The 14,699-nt window shown below is 37.9% G+C and overlaps 2 protein-coding genes across 9 annotated transcripts in view; both read left to right on the forward strand.

Annotated features, from left to right (window-relative positions):
* Nucleotides 1–4,684, forward strand: part of LOC139177595 (uncharacterized) — a 199,119-nt gene extending 194,435 nt beyond the window's left edge. For 6 of the 7 annotated variants that reach the window (XM_070773702.1, XM_070773703.1, XM_070773705.1 and 3 more), the window contains 3 exons: nucleotides 2,255–2,308; nucleotides 3,600–3,704; nucleotides 4,451–4,684. In XM_070773702.1, coding sequence (XP_070629803.1) covers nucleotides 2,255–2,308; nucleotides 3,600–3,704; nucleotides 4,451–4,536 — 245 coding nt within the window. In that variant the 3' untranslated portion in view covers nucleotides 4,537–4,684. The remainder of the gene's footprint in view (nucleotides 1–2,254; nucleotides 2,309–3,599; nucleotides 3,705–4,450) is intronic. The other variant, XM_070773706.1, reaches the window with a different exon arrangement.
* Nucleotides 4,685–9,218: 4,534 nt separating this feature from the next.
* Nucleotides 9,219–14,699, forward strand: part of EFCAB3 (EF-hand calcium binding domain 3) — a 149,510-nt gene continuing 144,029 nt past the window's right edge. Inside the window, exons 1-3 of one of the 2 annotated variants that reach the window (XM_070773709.1) lie at nucleotides 9,219–9,544; nucleotides 10,145–10,198; nucleotides 10,693–10,797. In XM_070773709.1, the coding sequence (XP_070629810.1) occupies nucleotides 10,737–10,797 (61 nt within the window). In that variant the 5' untranslated portion in view covers nucleotides 9,219–9,544; nucleotides 10,145–10,198; nucleotides 10,693–10,736. Of the gene's footprint in view, nucleotides 9,545–10,144; nucleotides 10,199–10,414; nucleotides 10,798–14,699 lie in introns of those variants that run through there. The other variant, XM_070773710.1, reaches the window with a different exon arrangement.

Genomic DNA, 14,699 nt, shown 5'->3' on the forward strand with positions numbered 1-14,699 from the left:
TTTATACTTTAAAGTGTCACGTGTTCATATTTACCTGCCCCCACCCTACAGCTCTTGCTTTCTTATGAACAGTGTCTCTATTTCTCTATGCGAACTCAAGGACAGAGATCAACTGTCAAAAGAATCCTCTTCCAAAAAATCAGTGTTGAGGAGGTAAGATGTTACTGATGATTTTGAAAAAGGGGAGGAAGGAGTGGAATTTACATTTTGTCTCTCTCAGTAAGCATCAAAAAAGCCCTCAGAAGAAAGTTTCTTTTTTCCTTTAAGTACAAAAGCTCAACATCTTTCTGATAGCTTCTCGACAAAGCATCTTCTCAGCAAAGTTCTATGTATCCCTGTAAGTAAATCTTGTACCAGCTGCCAAGAAATTAGAGTTTTCTGTATTATTATATCAGTTCAGAAGTTAACAACATCTTCAAGCCTGAGCTTTGTAGCATCCAGTACCAGCAGCTGCATCATGAAGAAGAGCCTGAAGAAACCTGAACAGGCTGCAGGTTACAGTCTTCCACCTCAAAGCAGCATCTCTGCAGAGAATGCAGAATACTTTGAGTACAAAGATGAGTCTGAGTTTGCAAAGCCTCCATGTTATTATATTACCTGGCTAGACAGCACATTAAAAAGCAGAGACGTTACTTTGCCAACAAAGGTCCCTCTAGTCAAGGCTATGGTTTTTCCAGTGGGCATGTATGGATGTGAGAGTTGGACTATAAAGAAAGCTGAGCACCGAAGAATTGATGCTTTTGAACAGTGGTGTTGGAGAAGACTCTTGAGAGTCCCTTGGACTGCAAGGAGATCCAACCAGTCCATCCTAAAGGAGATCAGTCCTGAATATTCACTGGAAGGACTGATGCTGAAGCTGAAACTCCAATACTTTGGCCACCTGATGCAAAGAGCTGACTCATTGGAAAAGACCCTGATGTTGGGAAAGATTGGGGACAGGAGGAGAAGGGGACGACAGAGGATGAGATGGTTAGATGGCATCATCGACTCAATGAACATGGGTTTCAGTGGACTCTGGGAGTTGGTGATGGATGGGGAGGCCTGGCGTGCCGCGGTTCATGGGGTCGCAATGAGTTGGACATGACTGAGTGACTGAACTGAACAACACTACCCAGTTATGATGAAGGCAAGAGAATCAAGCATGAAACTACTATCCCTTCAGTTTCTGGAAGAGATGAGTATTTTGTGGGTCAGGATGACTTCGATAATGCTGACCAACTTAGTTTAGGCAACAACAGGATTTTCATGTGAACTTTTTTATGGTATTCTTCTTTAAAACTAGATTGGGTATTTCCTGTCTGCTTTCCTGGCCACTTCAACTGCAGGAAAGTATGAGGCCATTTCAGGATTTGGCCTCTCTCTAATCAAGCAGATCCTTGTTGTCAGGTTTTCCACCTATTTCCCTGGATATTTTGATGGTCAGAATTGTCTCTGGTGGGTGTTTCTGGTTTTAGGTTTTCTCCTGTTTCTCAGAGGATTTGTTAATTATGCAAAAGTTTGGAAGATATAAAAACTCAAATTTCTGCAGGACAGAGTTCTCTTTATTTAGCGAAGACATTTTCTGGCAGAGGCCTTCCTGCGTTTATGATTCCTCTCTCAAGAAACAAGAGAACATCTGCAGGAAGTGAATCGAGATGCAGAACACAGAGGAATAACCACCTGCTTTTAGAGAAGAAAGTGCTATTGAAAAAGAGAAAATAGGATGAAGCAAATTCCTGCTGTTACTCATTAGGCCACTGACATGTCAAACTTGAACTGGAAGAAGTAAAGAAAACAGAATAGAAATGTGATAGAAAAAAGGAATGAAAAGAATTTAAAATAGAATAGGAAAAGATGGTGAGTTTTAGCTCTGTAGCATATAAACTGGTAGTTGCTGTGGATGTGAAAGAGTAAGTAGCTCTATTAATAATACCAGAATTGATTATGATGAGCCAAGTTCTGTCCTCACCACACACAATCATGACACCTTATCCCTATTTTACAGTGGAGAAACCTGAGGCATAGAAAGGGTAAGTAATTTGCCTAAGGTCACAACGTTAGTCAGTAGCAGAGCAAGAATCTGAACCCGGACTCTTAACCTTTACACCAGACTACCACTCTATACCATAATGCCACCTTTTCTCATTGCTTAGCTTCATCATAATTTGAAGGTAAATATGGGTAGATTTATAAAGTCAGTCACAAAGAGGAAAGTCTGATCCTTAAGTTCTATCTGTGAGTCATTCTCTGTCCTGAACTATGCCTTTTCTTACAGGTGATAAGAAAGTTTTTCAGAATAGACTGCTAGCAGCTTTGAAGTCTTTTAAAGGTGGGTAATAAATGTAAGGAGAAAGTACACAAAACTGAGATTCTCAATCTTTGTATTTACTTTTTCCTAGTCATTGGATCATGATTCCTCTGCCAGCCCTTTTAAATGTTGACGCTATAGTTTTGTTTTGTTTTGTTTGAGTGTATGCTGTGTAGACTTGATCCCAAGGTCAGATTCAAAGGAACCAGTCCTAAGTATCTCCACAGTTCTCTTTTTGTGTACTCTTGAGTAGGTCAAGTTGGAGTTTTAGTTTTCATAGTGCTGAAAATAACCATCACAATGCACAGCTATGATCTATTAGTTTTCCTTTCTTTTTTCAGTATAAAAGGTGTCATTCCCAGTAAATATAAAAATTAAAGAAAAACTCATCACTCATATTGCTACTGCTGAATCATTGCCACTCTTTATATTTTGAAGCCCTTAATGTTAAAATAGCAAAAATTTCATATAGTCAAAATTGCTCTAAAATCTCATTGGAAGACTCCATAAAAGAAACCAACATTCTAGTCTTGATAAGTCTGGTATAGTCACTTTTTCTTCCAATGATATGGAATAGATTGTTATTCCTACAGTAAAGCAATTAGCTGAAGTAGCTGGCTTGCCTAAGAGCCATAATGTACAAAAATATATCTCATACTAGAATCTCACTGAGTGAAGATGCTCACAGTATGATAGGCTTAGTGGAATTTAGTCCATCTGATGGAACAGTAAATTGATGTTCATCTGGAGTTTTCTCTACTTAAGTGCTTGTGGCTCCTGGAATGTCAGGGAGAATCATGTGAATTATTTCATTGTTCATTTATACTGGGCATGTGATTTTAATTCATATAAGTTAAATGATTGTTTGATATAATTACACCCTATTTAAAAAGCATTTTTTTCCTGTGATACCCATTTTTTGTAACACCTATAGCTATGTAACTTTCTGTGGAATGAAAATACAATGGTTTACTTCACAATATCTCTTGTCTTTAGATATTTAAATTCAGGGTACTTTTTTCTTTTTCCACTTATTATGAGTAAGATTATAATAAACATTTACCTGTCCCCTTTGACATGAGCTTTTTCTGTATTTCTAAAAGTGAAATTAGTGGGATAAGAGTTATGAACATTTTAAAGAATTGTGATGGTTATTGCCAAACCATTTGCCAATAAAGTAATTCTAGTTAACACTCTTACCAGCAGCCAGATATATTGAGAGCTGAGAGCTGGTTTAACTCATCAGGACAAGAAGTATTTTTCTTATTGTATCTTTATTGAGTTTTTTGCACATTTATGTCTTTTTCCTAAGGTGGAAAAGTTGATGTCAATAATCTGAATCCAGTTCTGGGGAGCATGGGGATCAAGCTCAGAAATAAGGAACTTAAAAGTGTAGTGGAAAAGCAACCTATTGATGGTAAGCATTGAATTTCTAAAACTAGACTGATTTGAGGAGTTAAAGAAATTTTTAAGAATTTGAAGAACTAGTCTTAAACTAAGAAGAAATCCTATCTTTTGTCATTTTTATTCATCTGAAATTGTCATCCTGCTCAACTATCAGTAACTTTGAGGGGATATTCACAATGGTTTTATCAGCTCAGAGAATGGCTGGGAGAAACAAACTTGGGAGCAGGGATTAATGAATGAATGAATAACAGAGAGAGCCAGAAATGACTGAGAGAAAGATATCCATAATGGGGAGTAGTGGAACATCCTTAATATTTCTTCAAGTATCTAACAACCACATGTCATCACCATTTAGAGATAGATAAATAAGTTGAAAACATTAAAGGAAAGCTGATTGAGAATAGATGAAAGATTCAAAGCCCCTACCTTAGGATCAGTGCCAGATATAAGGTTCACCAAAAAAACAAACAAAAACCCTGACTCTTTATAAATGGCATTTTTACGATGCTTGTAAGAAAGCATCTGAAGACCTAAGAACTAAATAATACATTTGTCATAGTCAGACACTGTGTTAGAAGGACACGGGACAAACACCGTTGTTCTTCTTACTAATAATGAATCAAGCATTCAACAGGAAATATAAATTTAAGGTGAACACAAATAATTTAGTAGAATATATAGACTTTCACTGCAGTCTGGGTCACAATTTTTCTAAGTTCTGTGTCATTGTCTGAATTTTTATGCTTTGTATTACAGCTGATGGAAATGTTCCTCTGAAAAAAGTGATGAGTGATATTAAGGCAGTTACAGGCAAGTTAAAAGTTATAAGATTAAAATCCTAACTCTCCTATTCCATCACCCTGCCTTCCCACTTTTTGAGACAGGTATATCCTAAATTTTATGTTGCTTATTCTTCTTTTGAAGAATCATAGCTTTATTATCTAGGTGATAATGCAACAGACATAGTGTTTTCATTTTGCTTCATTCAACACTATAAAAATGCTATCATAAATGTGCAGTATTCCCTAATCCTAACCCTAATAACATTCTAACCCTAAAACAAGTTCTATATTTCATTTTTTATTTAAAGATAATTATGTATTTATGATTTTTTAGTTTATTATTATAGTTTCTTTTCATTGTTATATAAATGTTCTATTTGCAAATACGCCATAATTTATTTATCCCGTCTCCTGTATATGAATATTTATATTGTTAGGCAAGAAAATGAAATTAAAAGGGATCCCAATTGGAAAGGAAGAAGTAAAATTGTCTCTATTTGCTGATGAGGTGATCTTACTTATATATATATATATATATATATATATATATAAGATATATATATACAAAACTACGAAGACTCCACCAAAAACTCATAACTAATAAATTCAGTAAAGTCGCAGGATACAAAATCAACATATAAAAGTCAGTTGCATTTAGAGTTTGATATCACCAAGATGATAAAGTAGGGGACCACACTCTCCACGAAGATCAACAGTTAATTAGATATCCACCAACAGAGCAGTTCTAGGAGAGCTCAGGAGTCCACTTAAGAAACTAAAGCAACCCAGTGGAGTTTAAACCTGAGAATAACTGTGTTAAAGGGGTAAGAACAATTGATTTTGCCTGTATCAGCACATCCCCTTGGTGGCACTGTCAGCACTTAGAGGGAACTCCCCAGATAGAAAGAGTTCTCCTAGCAGGAAGAGAAAAATAGGGTAGATGACTAGCTTCTCCATCCTTTCAGGGAACTTCACAAAAGACCTACTTTGAGGATTTCTCTGGCAGTTCCAGCGGTTAAGACTTCAGGCTTCCACTGCATGTTTCATCCCTGTCAGGAACTAAGATCCCACATGCCACATGGTTCGGCTGCAAAAACAAATGAACAAAAATCACAGGACTTGCTTTGCTTTCATTCCACCCAGAGACCCAGAGAGGTGCAAAGCTGAGATATACAGAGACAGCTAGGAATAAAGAAGAGTAGGGCTTAACCACTAACAGCAACACAACAGGATCAGCTTCAGTCCAGTGCAGAGGACTCCTACTTCCAAACACAGTCACATTACAAGGTACTAAGAATTAGAACATCAACATATAAATACCAAATGGACACAATTTGGTTCATAAAATGAAATATTATTTAGCTTCAAAAAGACATGAGGACTTCTGTGGTGGTCCAATGGTTAAGAATCCACCTGCCAATGCAGGGGATACATATTTGCTCCCTGGTCCAGGAAGATTCCCACATACCACAGAGTAACTAAGCCTGTGCACCACACTATTGAGCCCACATGCCTGGAGCCCATGCTCTGCAACAGAAGAGGCCACCGCAGTGGGAAGCCCATGCACCACAACTAAAGGGTGACCAATGTTCACGGCAACTAGAGAAAGCCTGCACACAGCAACGAAGACCTAGAGCAGCCAAAAAAAAAATTTTTTTTAACTTAAAAAGATGAACACATCTGTTGTATCAATCTCTTCTTAAAAAGAAGAAGAAATTAAGTACTGATATATTTTACAATGTGGATTAACCTCAAAAACATTATGCTAAGTAGTATAATCCAGACATAAAAGGTCACATATTATATGATTCCATTAATAGGAAGAGGTAATAGATCCATAGGGTCAGAAAGTAGGCTCATGATTGTTAGGAACTGAAAGGAGGGTACAATGGGTGATGATTATTAAACATGGGGTTTCCTTTCCAGGCAATAAAGATATCTGAAACTAGAGAGAGTTGATTCACAACATTGTGAATGTACTAAGTGCCACTGAATTGCACACTTTAAAATAGTTACTTTTACATTATGAGAATTTCATCTCAATTAAAAAAATCAACCAGCCACAAAAGTGGTATTCAAAGATAGGAAGATGCAGTGGAAACAGTCTAGTCTGGTAGTGACATTATTTGAAATGCGAGCCTGAAGTGATAGTAAAAGGTAGACTTACTTTTAATTGGTGTTATTATTATTTCTAAGTTCTCTACAAATAATATATCCCCTATGACCTGTTCCCAGGGTGGACCTCTCCTAGAGCCCCTATTCTCCCAATATGTCAGTGAAACTAATATGTGTATGATTTCATTTATAAGATTTGAAAAGAAGCAGAGCTAAATAACAGTGATTAAGCATGCCAACTAGATGATAAATGTATAAAGAAAAGCAAGAAATCATTGTCCAACTCTGTAATGACCTATATGGGAGAATAATCTGAAAAAGAGTGGATATATGTATAACTGATTCACTTTGCCATGCAATAGAAAGTAATAAAACACTGCAAATCAACTATACTCCAAGAAAAAAATTTAAAGTAAATAGCTCCAAAAATTTTTTTTGTATTATAGTTAGTATAGCATAATGCAGTCATTCTCATTAATTTCAAAGACACTGGAATACCTAGAAAAATACTAAATTATATTTAGTAGCCTCCATTTAAGAAAGTGTGGGACTATGTGCTACATAATAGTACTTATGACCAATCTACATCAAACCAAGTTTGGGGAAAACGATTAAAGGTGAATAGTTTTAACCCAATTCTGGAACTTTCGTGTTTCCTTCCAAACTGATTTCTAGGTTTAGGTATTGATATATAATAACTGAAACCCAAACCATCATTTTATTTTTACACAAAAGTTCCTTTGAGTTCATTTTCAGAGACCATCCTAAAAATCTCTCATATACTATACAGTTAAAGAAAATGTTTCTCTAAATAGAAATGCCTTCAAAATGTTCATGATTCATGTAAATAAAGTCATCAGTGCTTTGATGTTAAACAAAAGAAAAATGAAATCATTGTCCAAAAACTAAGGGTATAATTACCTCTTAAGGAATACTGTGAATAGGGCTTGAGAAAGATAGACTTCCGGAGTGCTATCAACGTTCTTCTGTTTCTTTACCTAGGTGGTAGTTACAAGGGTGTTGTTTCAAGTTCAGTTCAGTTCAGTCACTCAGTCGTGTTCGACTCTTTGTGACCCCATGAGCCACAGCACACCAGGGCTCCCTGTCCATCACCAATGCCCAGAGTCCACCCAAACCCATGTCCATTGAGTCAGTGATGCCATCCAACCATCTCATCCTCTGTCATCCCCTTCTCCTCCTGCCCTCAATCTTTCCCAGCATCAAAGTCTTTTCAGATGAGTCAGCTCTTTGCATCAGGTGGCCAAATCACTGGAGTTTCAGCTTCAACATCAGTCCTTCCAATGAACACCCAGGGATGATCTCCTTTAGGATGGACTGGTTGGATCTCCTTGCACTCCAAGGGACTCTCAAGAGTCTTCTCCAACACCACAGTTCAAAACCATCAATTCTTCAGTGCTCAGCTTCCTTTGTAGTCCAATTCTCACATCCATATATGCCCACTGGAAAAACCATAGCCTTGACTAGACAAACCTTTGTTGGCAAATTAATGTCTCTGCTTTTTAACTTCCTGTCTAGGTTGCTCATAACTTTCCTTCCAAGGAGTAAGCGTCTTTTAATTTCATGGCTGCAATCACCATCTGCAGTGATTTTGGAGCCCAGAAAAATAAAGTCTGACACTGTTTCCACTGTTTCCCCATCTATTTCCCATGAAGTGATGGGACCAGATGCCATGATCTTCGTTTTCTGAATGTTGAGCTTTAAGCCAACTTTTTCACTCTCCTCTTTCACTTTCATCAAGAGGCTCTTTACTTCTTCTTCACTTTCTCCCATAAGAGTGGTGTCATCTGCATATCTGAGGTTATTGATATCTCTCCTGGCAATCTTGATTCCACCTTGTGCTTCCTCCAGCCCAGCATTTCTCATGATGTACTCTGCATATAAGTTAAATAAGCAGGGTGACAATATACAGCCTTGAAGTACTCCTTTTCCTATTTGGAACCAGTCTGTTGTTGCATGTCCAGTTCTAACTGTTGCTTCCTGACCTGCATACAGGTTTCTCAAGAGGCAGATCAGGTGGTCTGGTATTCCCATCTCTTTGAGAATTTTCCACAGTTTATTGTTATTATACGTGTTTGTGTCTAATTGTCCAAAGTCAGTCTATATTAGTAGCAATTCCTATATCTTCTAAAATATTTTCTAATAATATACTTCAGATCTTCACCACTGAAAAGTAAAAAATCAGTATCGGGGACAAACAAACTACTGCTCATAGACCAAATCTAGCCCTCTGTTTATAAAGAAAGTTTTGCTAGAACACAGTCACAGTCTTCTTTTATCTATTATCAATGGCTATTTTAGTGCTACAACAGCAGAATTGAGTAGCTTATATAGTCTCTGTTGCAGCTACTCAATTCTGCTGTTGTAGAAAACCCCATGGACGGAGGAGCCTGGTAGGCTGCAGTCCATGGGGTCGCAAAGAGTTGGACATGACTGAAGCGACTTAGCAGGAGCAGCAGCACTAAAATAGCCGTTGTGTGAAATGATAAAAATTAGGATAATGGTCAAACAGTTTAGCAGTTTTGGGAAAAGCAGAGCAAAATTAGGTTAAATTTCCATTCTAGTTTACAAAGCAACTATTTAAATCCTCAGTACACTGAGAACTGTGGTTTCTTATTCTCAGTGTTATGAAAGCAAGTCTTCCCTTAGGGCTCTAAGTTCTAATTCTCTCCCACTCTTGACTCCACTAGGCAGATTTTACTGTGCCTTTATCTTTTACCTAGCAGCTGGGGATAGTGATGTATAAACATGAACGATTTTGTTTCATATCTTTAAGTAGTTAGATAGTTATTAATATTGTCAACTATACTCACCATTTCTGTTTTTGAAGGAGAAAAAATTAATGTAGAAGGTCTGAAAAATATTCTGGAAGGCTTCGGGATAGAATTCACACCTAAAGAATACTCGGAACTGGTGAAAAACCTGCCAGTTGATGGTAAGCATTTCAAACAAGATTAGAACTTTGAGAAAGGTTAGTCTTAGGTGTTTAAAACAACTTAAAAAAAAAAAAAAAACTATACCTGCTAGATATCCTAATTTAAAAACCACAGAAAAAAGAATGTAAGAAATTTTAGTGTAACTTTGTCCTTCCTTTGGAAAGTGTAATTCTTTCTTTGGGAAACTCTAAATACCAACTCTATTTTCTTGAATCCTGCCATTGGATACAAAAATTCCTTTTATTATATTTGGTTCCACCCTCAAAAGTAAAAGTTAAACTGAGAGATGTAAGGAAGAAAGTGAGGATGGGAGAAATAGAAGAGTAGGAGAATGAAGAAAAAAGTCAAAGAAAAGTGAGGGAAAGACGTGTTCATGTTCCAATTAAGGTGTTTGCCGCTAATTATTGGTTCTACAGCCGGACACAGCACTCAGAGAGTTTTCTTTTGTCCATAGTTTCAAAGTCACTGGAGGGCAAAAATCAAAGTTATTTCTAAGACAAATCATTTTAAAGCATGTTTGTGAAATTATACCTTTGTATTGTCTCTCTTCAATTTCTATATCCTTTTATCTGTGATGTCGATTGTGCCTTTTCTTACAGATGATGGGAATATATATGAAAATAGATTGCTAGATGGTGTGAAATCTTTCAATGGTAAGAAGCATGAGAAGAAAGATAAATAAGATTCTTCTGCCTTACATTTGCATTAATATTATTGTCTAATTATTCTCTTGCGGATCTTACCACCTCACACATAATTTTTTATGTGATTATTTTTTATTTGTTTTGAATGTATGTGCTTTTTTCAAATAGTCTTTCCTGCTTAGTAAACTTTGGCTTTTATTAAATTTATTTGCAAAGCAAATCTAAAGTTGGGCCTATATAGAAAATGTGAAGTAAAGAATTGGCAGTAGTTCTGGGCATTCCATCAGTGTAACTCACTGGAGAATGAATTTGTACCTTGTTAAGATTGTCCTCAAGACCATGCAGAAATTACAATTCTAATTCTATTTTGTTCACATTGTGCACTTGAACATTTTGGATCAGTGATATTTTTGCTGATAGTCCTGGTTGTATGGAAATTGACTGAAATTTTCTCTATTGGAGAAGTCATTAAATTTCCCTCGTGTTCCCAAATGTTTCCGTAGGTGGGAAGGTTGATGTCAGTAATCTGGAAAACGTTTTGGGAAACATGAAAATCAAATTCCCAGATAACAAGCTCAAAGATTTGGCACAAAACCTACCAGTTGATGGTGAGCATCACAGATGATATTAAACCTTTTAAAGAAATTTAGACTTATAAGCTTATGTTTGAAAATTTCTGGCACTAAATCTGTTTTGGTGATAATATCACTCTTTAAATCTTTGAGAAGAGCCCAGTCCTAACATAAGAGACTATTTTGACTTGGTGTGTTTTCAGTGATCTCAGTATGCATGATGGTACATGTGCTACAGTGAGTTATAGGAGTTTAACCCTTTACTTGAAAGAAACTGAAGAAGGGCTTATTACCCACAGAGAAGAGGTTTCTAATTTCAGATTAAGTATATGATTTACATTTATTTAAAAAATCATATCACCCGCCTATACATTCCTGTTGGAGCGGGTAATTGAGAGAACATGGCTGCCAGTTGACCTGCAAACTGGAGTCAAAGCAATTGGAGGATCCTCACTGCCCCCCTTGTGCTTAGAACACCCACCGTGTCCACTGTTCCCACAGTGAGAGTTGTGCTCAAGCAAAGAGCCTTGAGAGAGCAATGTGTTGTTGAATCCCATCTGGACGGTATACATGACTAAACCCAGTTAAAGTCTCTATATAAACTTTTAAGATTCTGGCGGGCAGTGCAGAGACCTACTTGTCTTGTGGTCACCAAAGGCAAGCCTCATATGTAAGTTTCCTTGCTTAGAAACCTTTCAGCCACCCATCTGGAGTGGTCTGCTCTTACTTTGGTCTTCCCCTGCCCTCAGTGTACAGGTGGCTGGTTTCAGATTTTACCTGGGAAGCTCCTTAGGTTTCAAACCAACAATTCCTTTATACACTTGCAAATTACCAGTTTCCTTATCCCTTCCCCTGTGTTTTGGCACACGCTCACATTATTCATCCCTGACCTTATCTCTGTCTACATTAAGAACCTTAAACAGCAGTATTTTATCTTCCTTTATTTTATTTATTTATTTGTCACTGTGCTGGGTCTTTGTTGCTGTGTGCAGACTTTCTCTGCACGGTGCGCAGGCTTCTCATTGCAGTGGCTACTCTTTTTGAGCACTACAGGCTCTCTAGAGCACCGGCTCAGTAGTTGTGGCTTGCGGGTTCAGTTCCCCATGGCCTGTGGGACCTTCCCAGACCAGCGATCAAACTCATATACCCTGCATTTGGGAGGTGGATTCTTTATTACTGGACCACCAGGGAAGTACTCTTTTTATTTACTTATTTATTTTAATGGAGGATAATTCTTCACAACGTTCTGTTGGTTTCTGCTGTACACAGCATGAATCAAGCATGCGCATGCTTAGTAGCTTAATTGTGTCTGACTCTTTGTGACCCCATGGACTGTAGCCCACCAGCCTCCTCTGTCCATGGGGATTTTCTAGGCAAGAATACTGGAGTGAGTTGCCATGCCTTCCTCCAGGGGATCTTCCCAACCCAGGGATCGAACCCAGGTCTCCCATATTGTAGGTGGATTCTTTACCGTCTGAGCCACCAGGGAAGCCCAAAATTTTGCAGTGGATAGCTTTCCCTTCTCCAAGGGATCTTCCCAACCCAGGAATCAAACCAGAGTCTCCTGCATTGCAGGCAGATTCTTTACCAGCTGAGTACCAGGGAAGCCCCAATCAAGCATAAGTATACATATATCTTCTACCTCTTGAGCCTCCCTCCCTTCCACTTTAGTTTATTAACATTCATATAATGCCCCATTTTAATCCTCTTGCCTAACATTTACTGTGCCTACCTTCCAGAGTCCAGAATTTCTCTGTGTCCATGTCTCTAGAGAATAAATTTCTGGTTTTTAGGGAATGGGCAGGGGGGTGAGAGGAGAAGTGATGGTGGAGTGGAATTTGGACAAAATGGGAACACAAGAAAGGGTAATAACTAGCAGAGGAGGGGAATGTTGTTAACTTGCCTGTGTGTACTAATTTGCTAGCAGTCCCCTTGATGTTCATTCCTACACCTAACCCGATACTCTGTATCTTGAAACTTTTTAGGATTCTTCTTTGTGAATTATGCCGCTTTTCATTAGTGTCCCCTCATAGGCTTTTAAGTTCCCTGGTGGCTCAGACGGTAAAGGGTCTGTCTACAATGCGGTAGACCCGGTTCGATCCCTGGGTTGGGAAGACCCCTGGAGAAGGAAATGGCAATCCACTCCAGGACTATTGCCTGGAAAATCCCATGGACAGCGGAGCCTGGTAGGCTACAGTCCATGGGGTTGCAAAGAGTCGGACACAACTGAGCGACTTCACTTTCACTTTCTTTCTTTCTTCCTCAGCTCTGCTGAATTAGTTACCACTCTCCTACTTGCTTTCTAATTTTCAAATGTTTGTAAAGTCTCTTGTTCATGAGGATTTCATCTCCCATAAATGTCTTTTGAGTACATTTATTATTACTTTCCTATCATTTTAGTGAAGTTCAAGGAGAGGAGGAAATAAATACTTATGGGTAGTAAAAGCATTTTGAAAAGCTACCCTAGTTAATTTAATTGATCAAATTTAAATAACTGAATGCAGGCTGAGATTCCCATTTAAAAATTGGAAGGTGTAAAGCTTTTTAATCCTCAGGCTAGAGACACCCTCATTATGTACATAAAGAGCAAAGATAAGCATTTGTAAACCCAGATAGTATTCTACTTTCTTCAATGAATCACATTATCTTTCTATACATAATTAGTTGTTATACCTTTGGTGTTGAATCTGTGAAACCAGAATGGATTTTCCTTGCTCTCTCTGATGGGAAAGCTAAAAGAAAGATCAAAAGCCTTTTCTCACCTGCTGCTGCTAAGTCGCTTCAGTCGTGTCCGACTCTGTGCGACTCCATAGACAGCAGTCCACCAGGCTCCGCCGTCCCTGGGATTCTCCAGGCAAGAACACTGGAGTGGGTTGCCATTTCCTTCTCCAATGCATGAAAGTGAAAAGTGAAAGTGAAGTAGCTCAGTCGTGTCCGACTCTTTGAGACCTCATGGACTGCGGCCTACCAGACTCCTCCTCCATCCATGAGATTTTCTAGGCAAGAGTACTGGAGTGGGTTGCCATTGCCTTCTCCACCTAGACTTAGTGAAATCAATAATAAATGAAGGCTCTGTGAGGATAGGAACCATGTCTATGCTGCTCACCATTGTGTGTGTGTGTGTGTGTGTGTGTGTACTCAGTCGTGTCTCATTCTTTGCAACCCCATGGGCTGTTGTATCCCTTAGTAAAGAGCACAATGAGTGCAGATCTTTGACACCTATAAATGCTTGTTGAGTGAGAAATAGAATTAACTAGGTAATATGTTAATTTAGCAACTACTCAAGACTCTCAGCAAGAATTTTCAGTTGTGTTAATCAGTAGGTGTTACCTGATTGTTATCACCAATGTGGAAATTTAATGTAAAATTATACTGTGCTATATGTAGCAAGAGACCCCAAAGCATAAATCTGATAACTAAATGTATGGGGAGAATGTACTGGAAACTACCCCAAAGGAAGAATAAGATTCCATAGTAATAAATAGTATTCTGTTTTTTTGGTAAGAAAATACGAATAATGTGCATAGTTCTAGATTTTTTTTTTCTTGGCCTAAAATGTACTACATCTGCAATTCTGGGAAATTATACTAATTGAAGAGATAATTCTCATTATGTTCCATTCTACTGTTTAATTTTAAACTGTCTAATATTACTATGGGCATCCCTAACTTGTCTGGATGGGATACAGAATAAATAGACATATTTTGTAATTTAAAGACTCTCATAGTCTTTGATTATGTAATGAACATTACTACTACAAACAAATGCAGTGGATTAAGCTACCTTGGGGGTTACAGTATGGGGTAGTGTTAAGTGGGGAAATAGGTAGACTTAAAGTTCCAAAGTGAAAGTTTTTATCCTTATTGCTGGAATCTGATACAGTAGATGGTGTAAAGCCACCAGAACAAACCTGAGGAGGGAAATTTTCATATGCATGC

The sequence above is a fragment of the Bos indicus genome, chromosome 19 (assembly GCF_029378745.1).
Source record: "Bos indicus isolate NIAB-ARS_2022 breed Sahiwal x Tharparkar chromosome 19, NIAB-ARS_B.indTharparkar_mat_pri_1.0, whole genome shotgun sequence".
Classification (NCBI taxonomy): Eukaryota; Metazoa; Chordata; class Mammalia; order Artiodactyla; family Bovidae; genus Bos; species Bos indicus.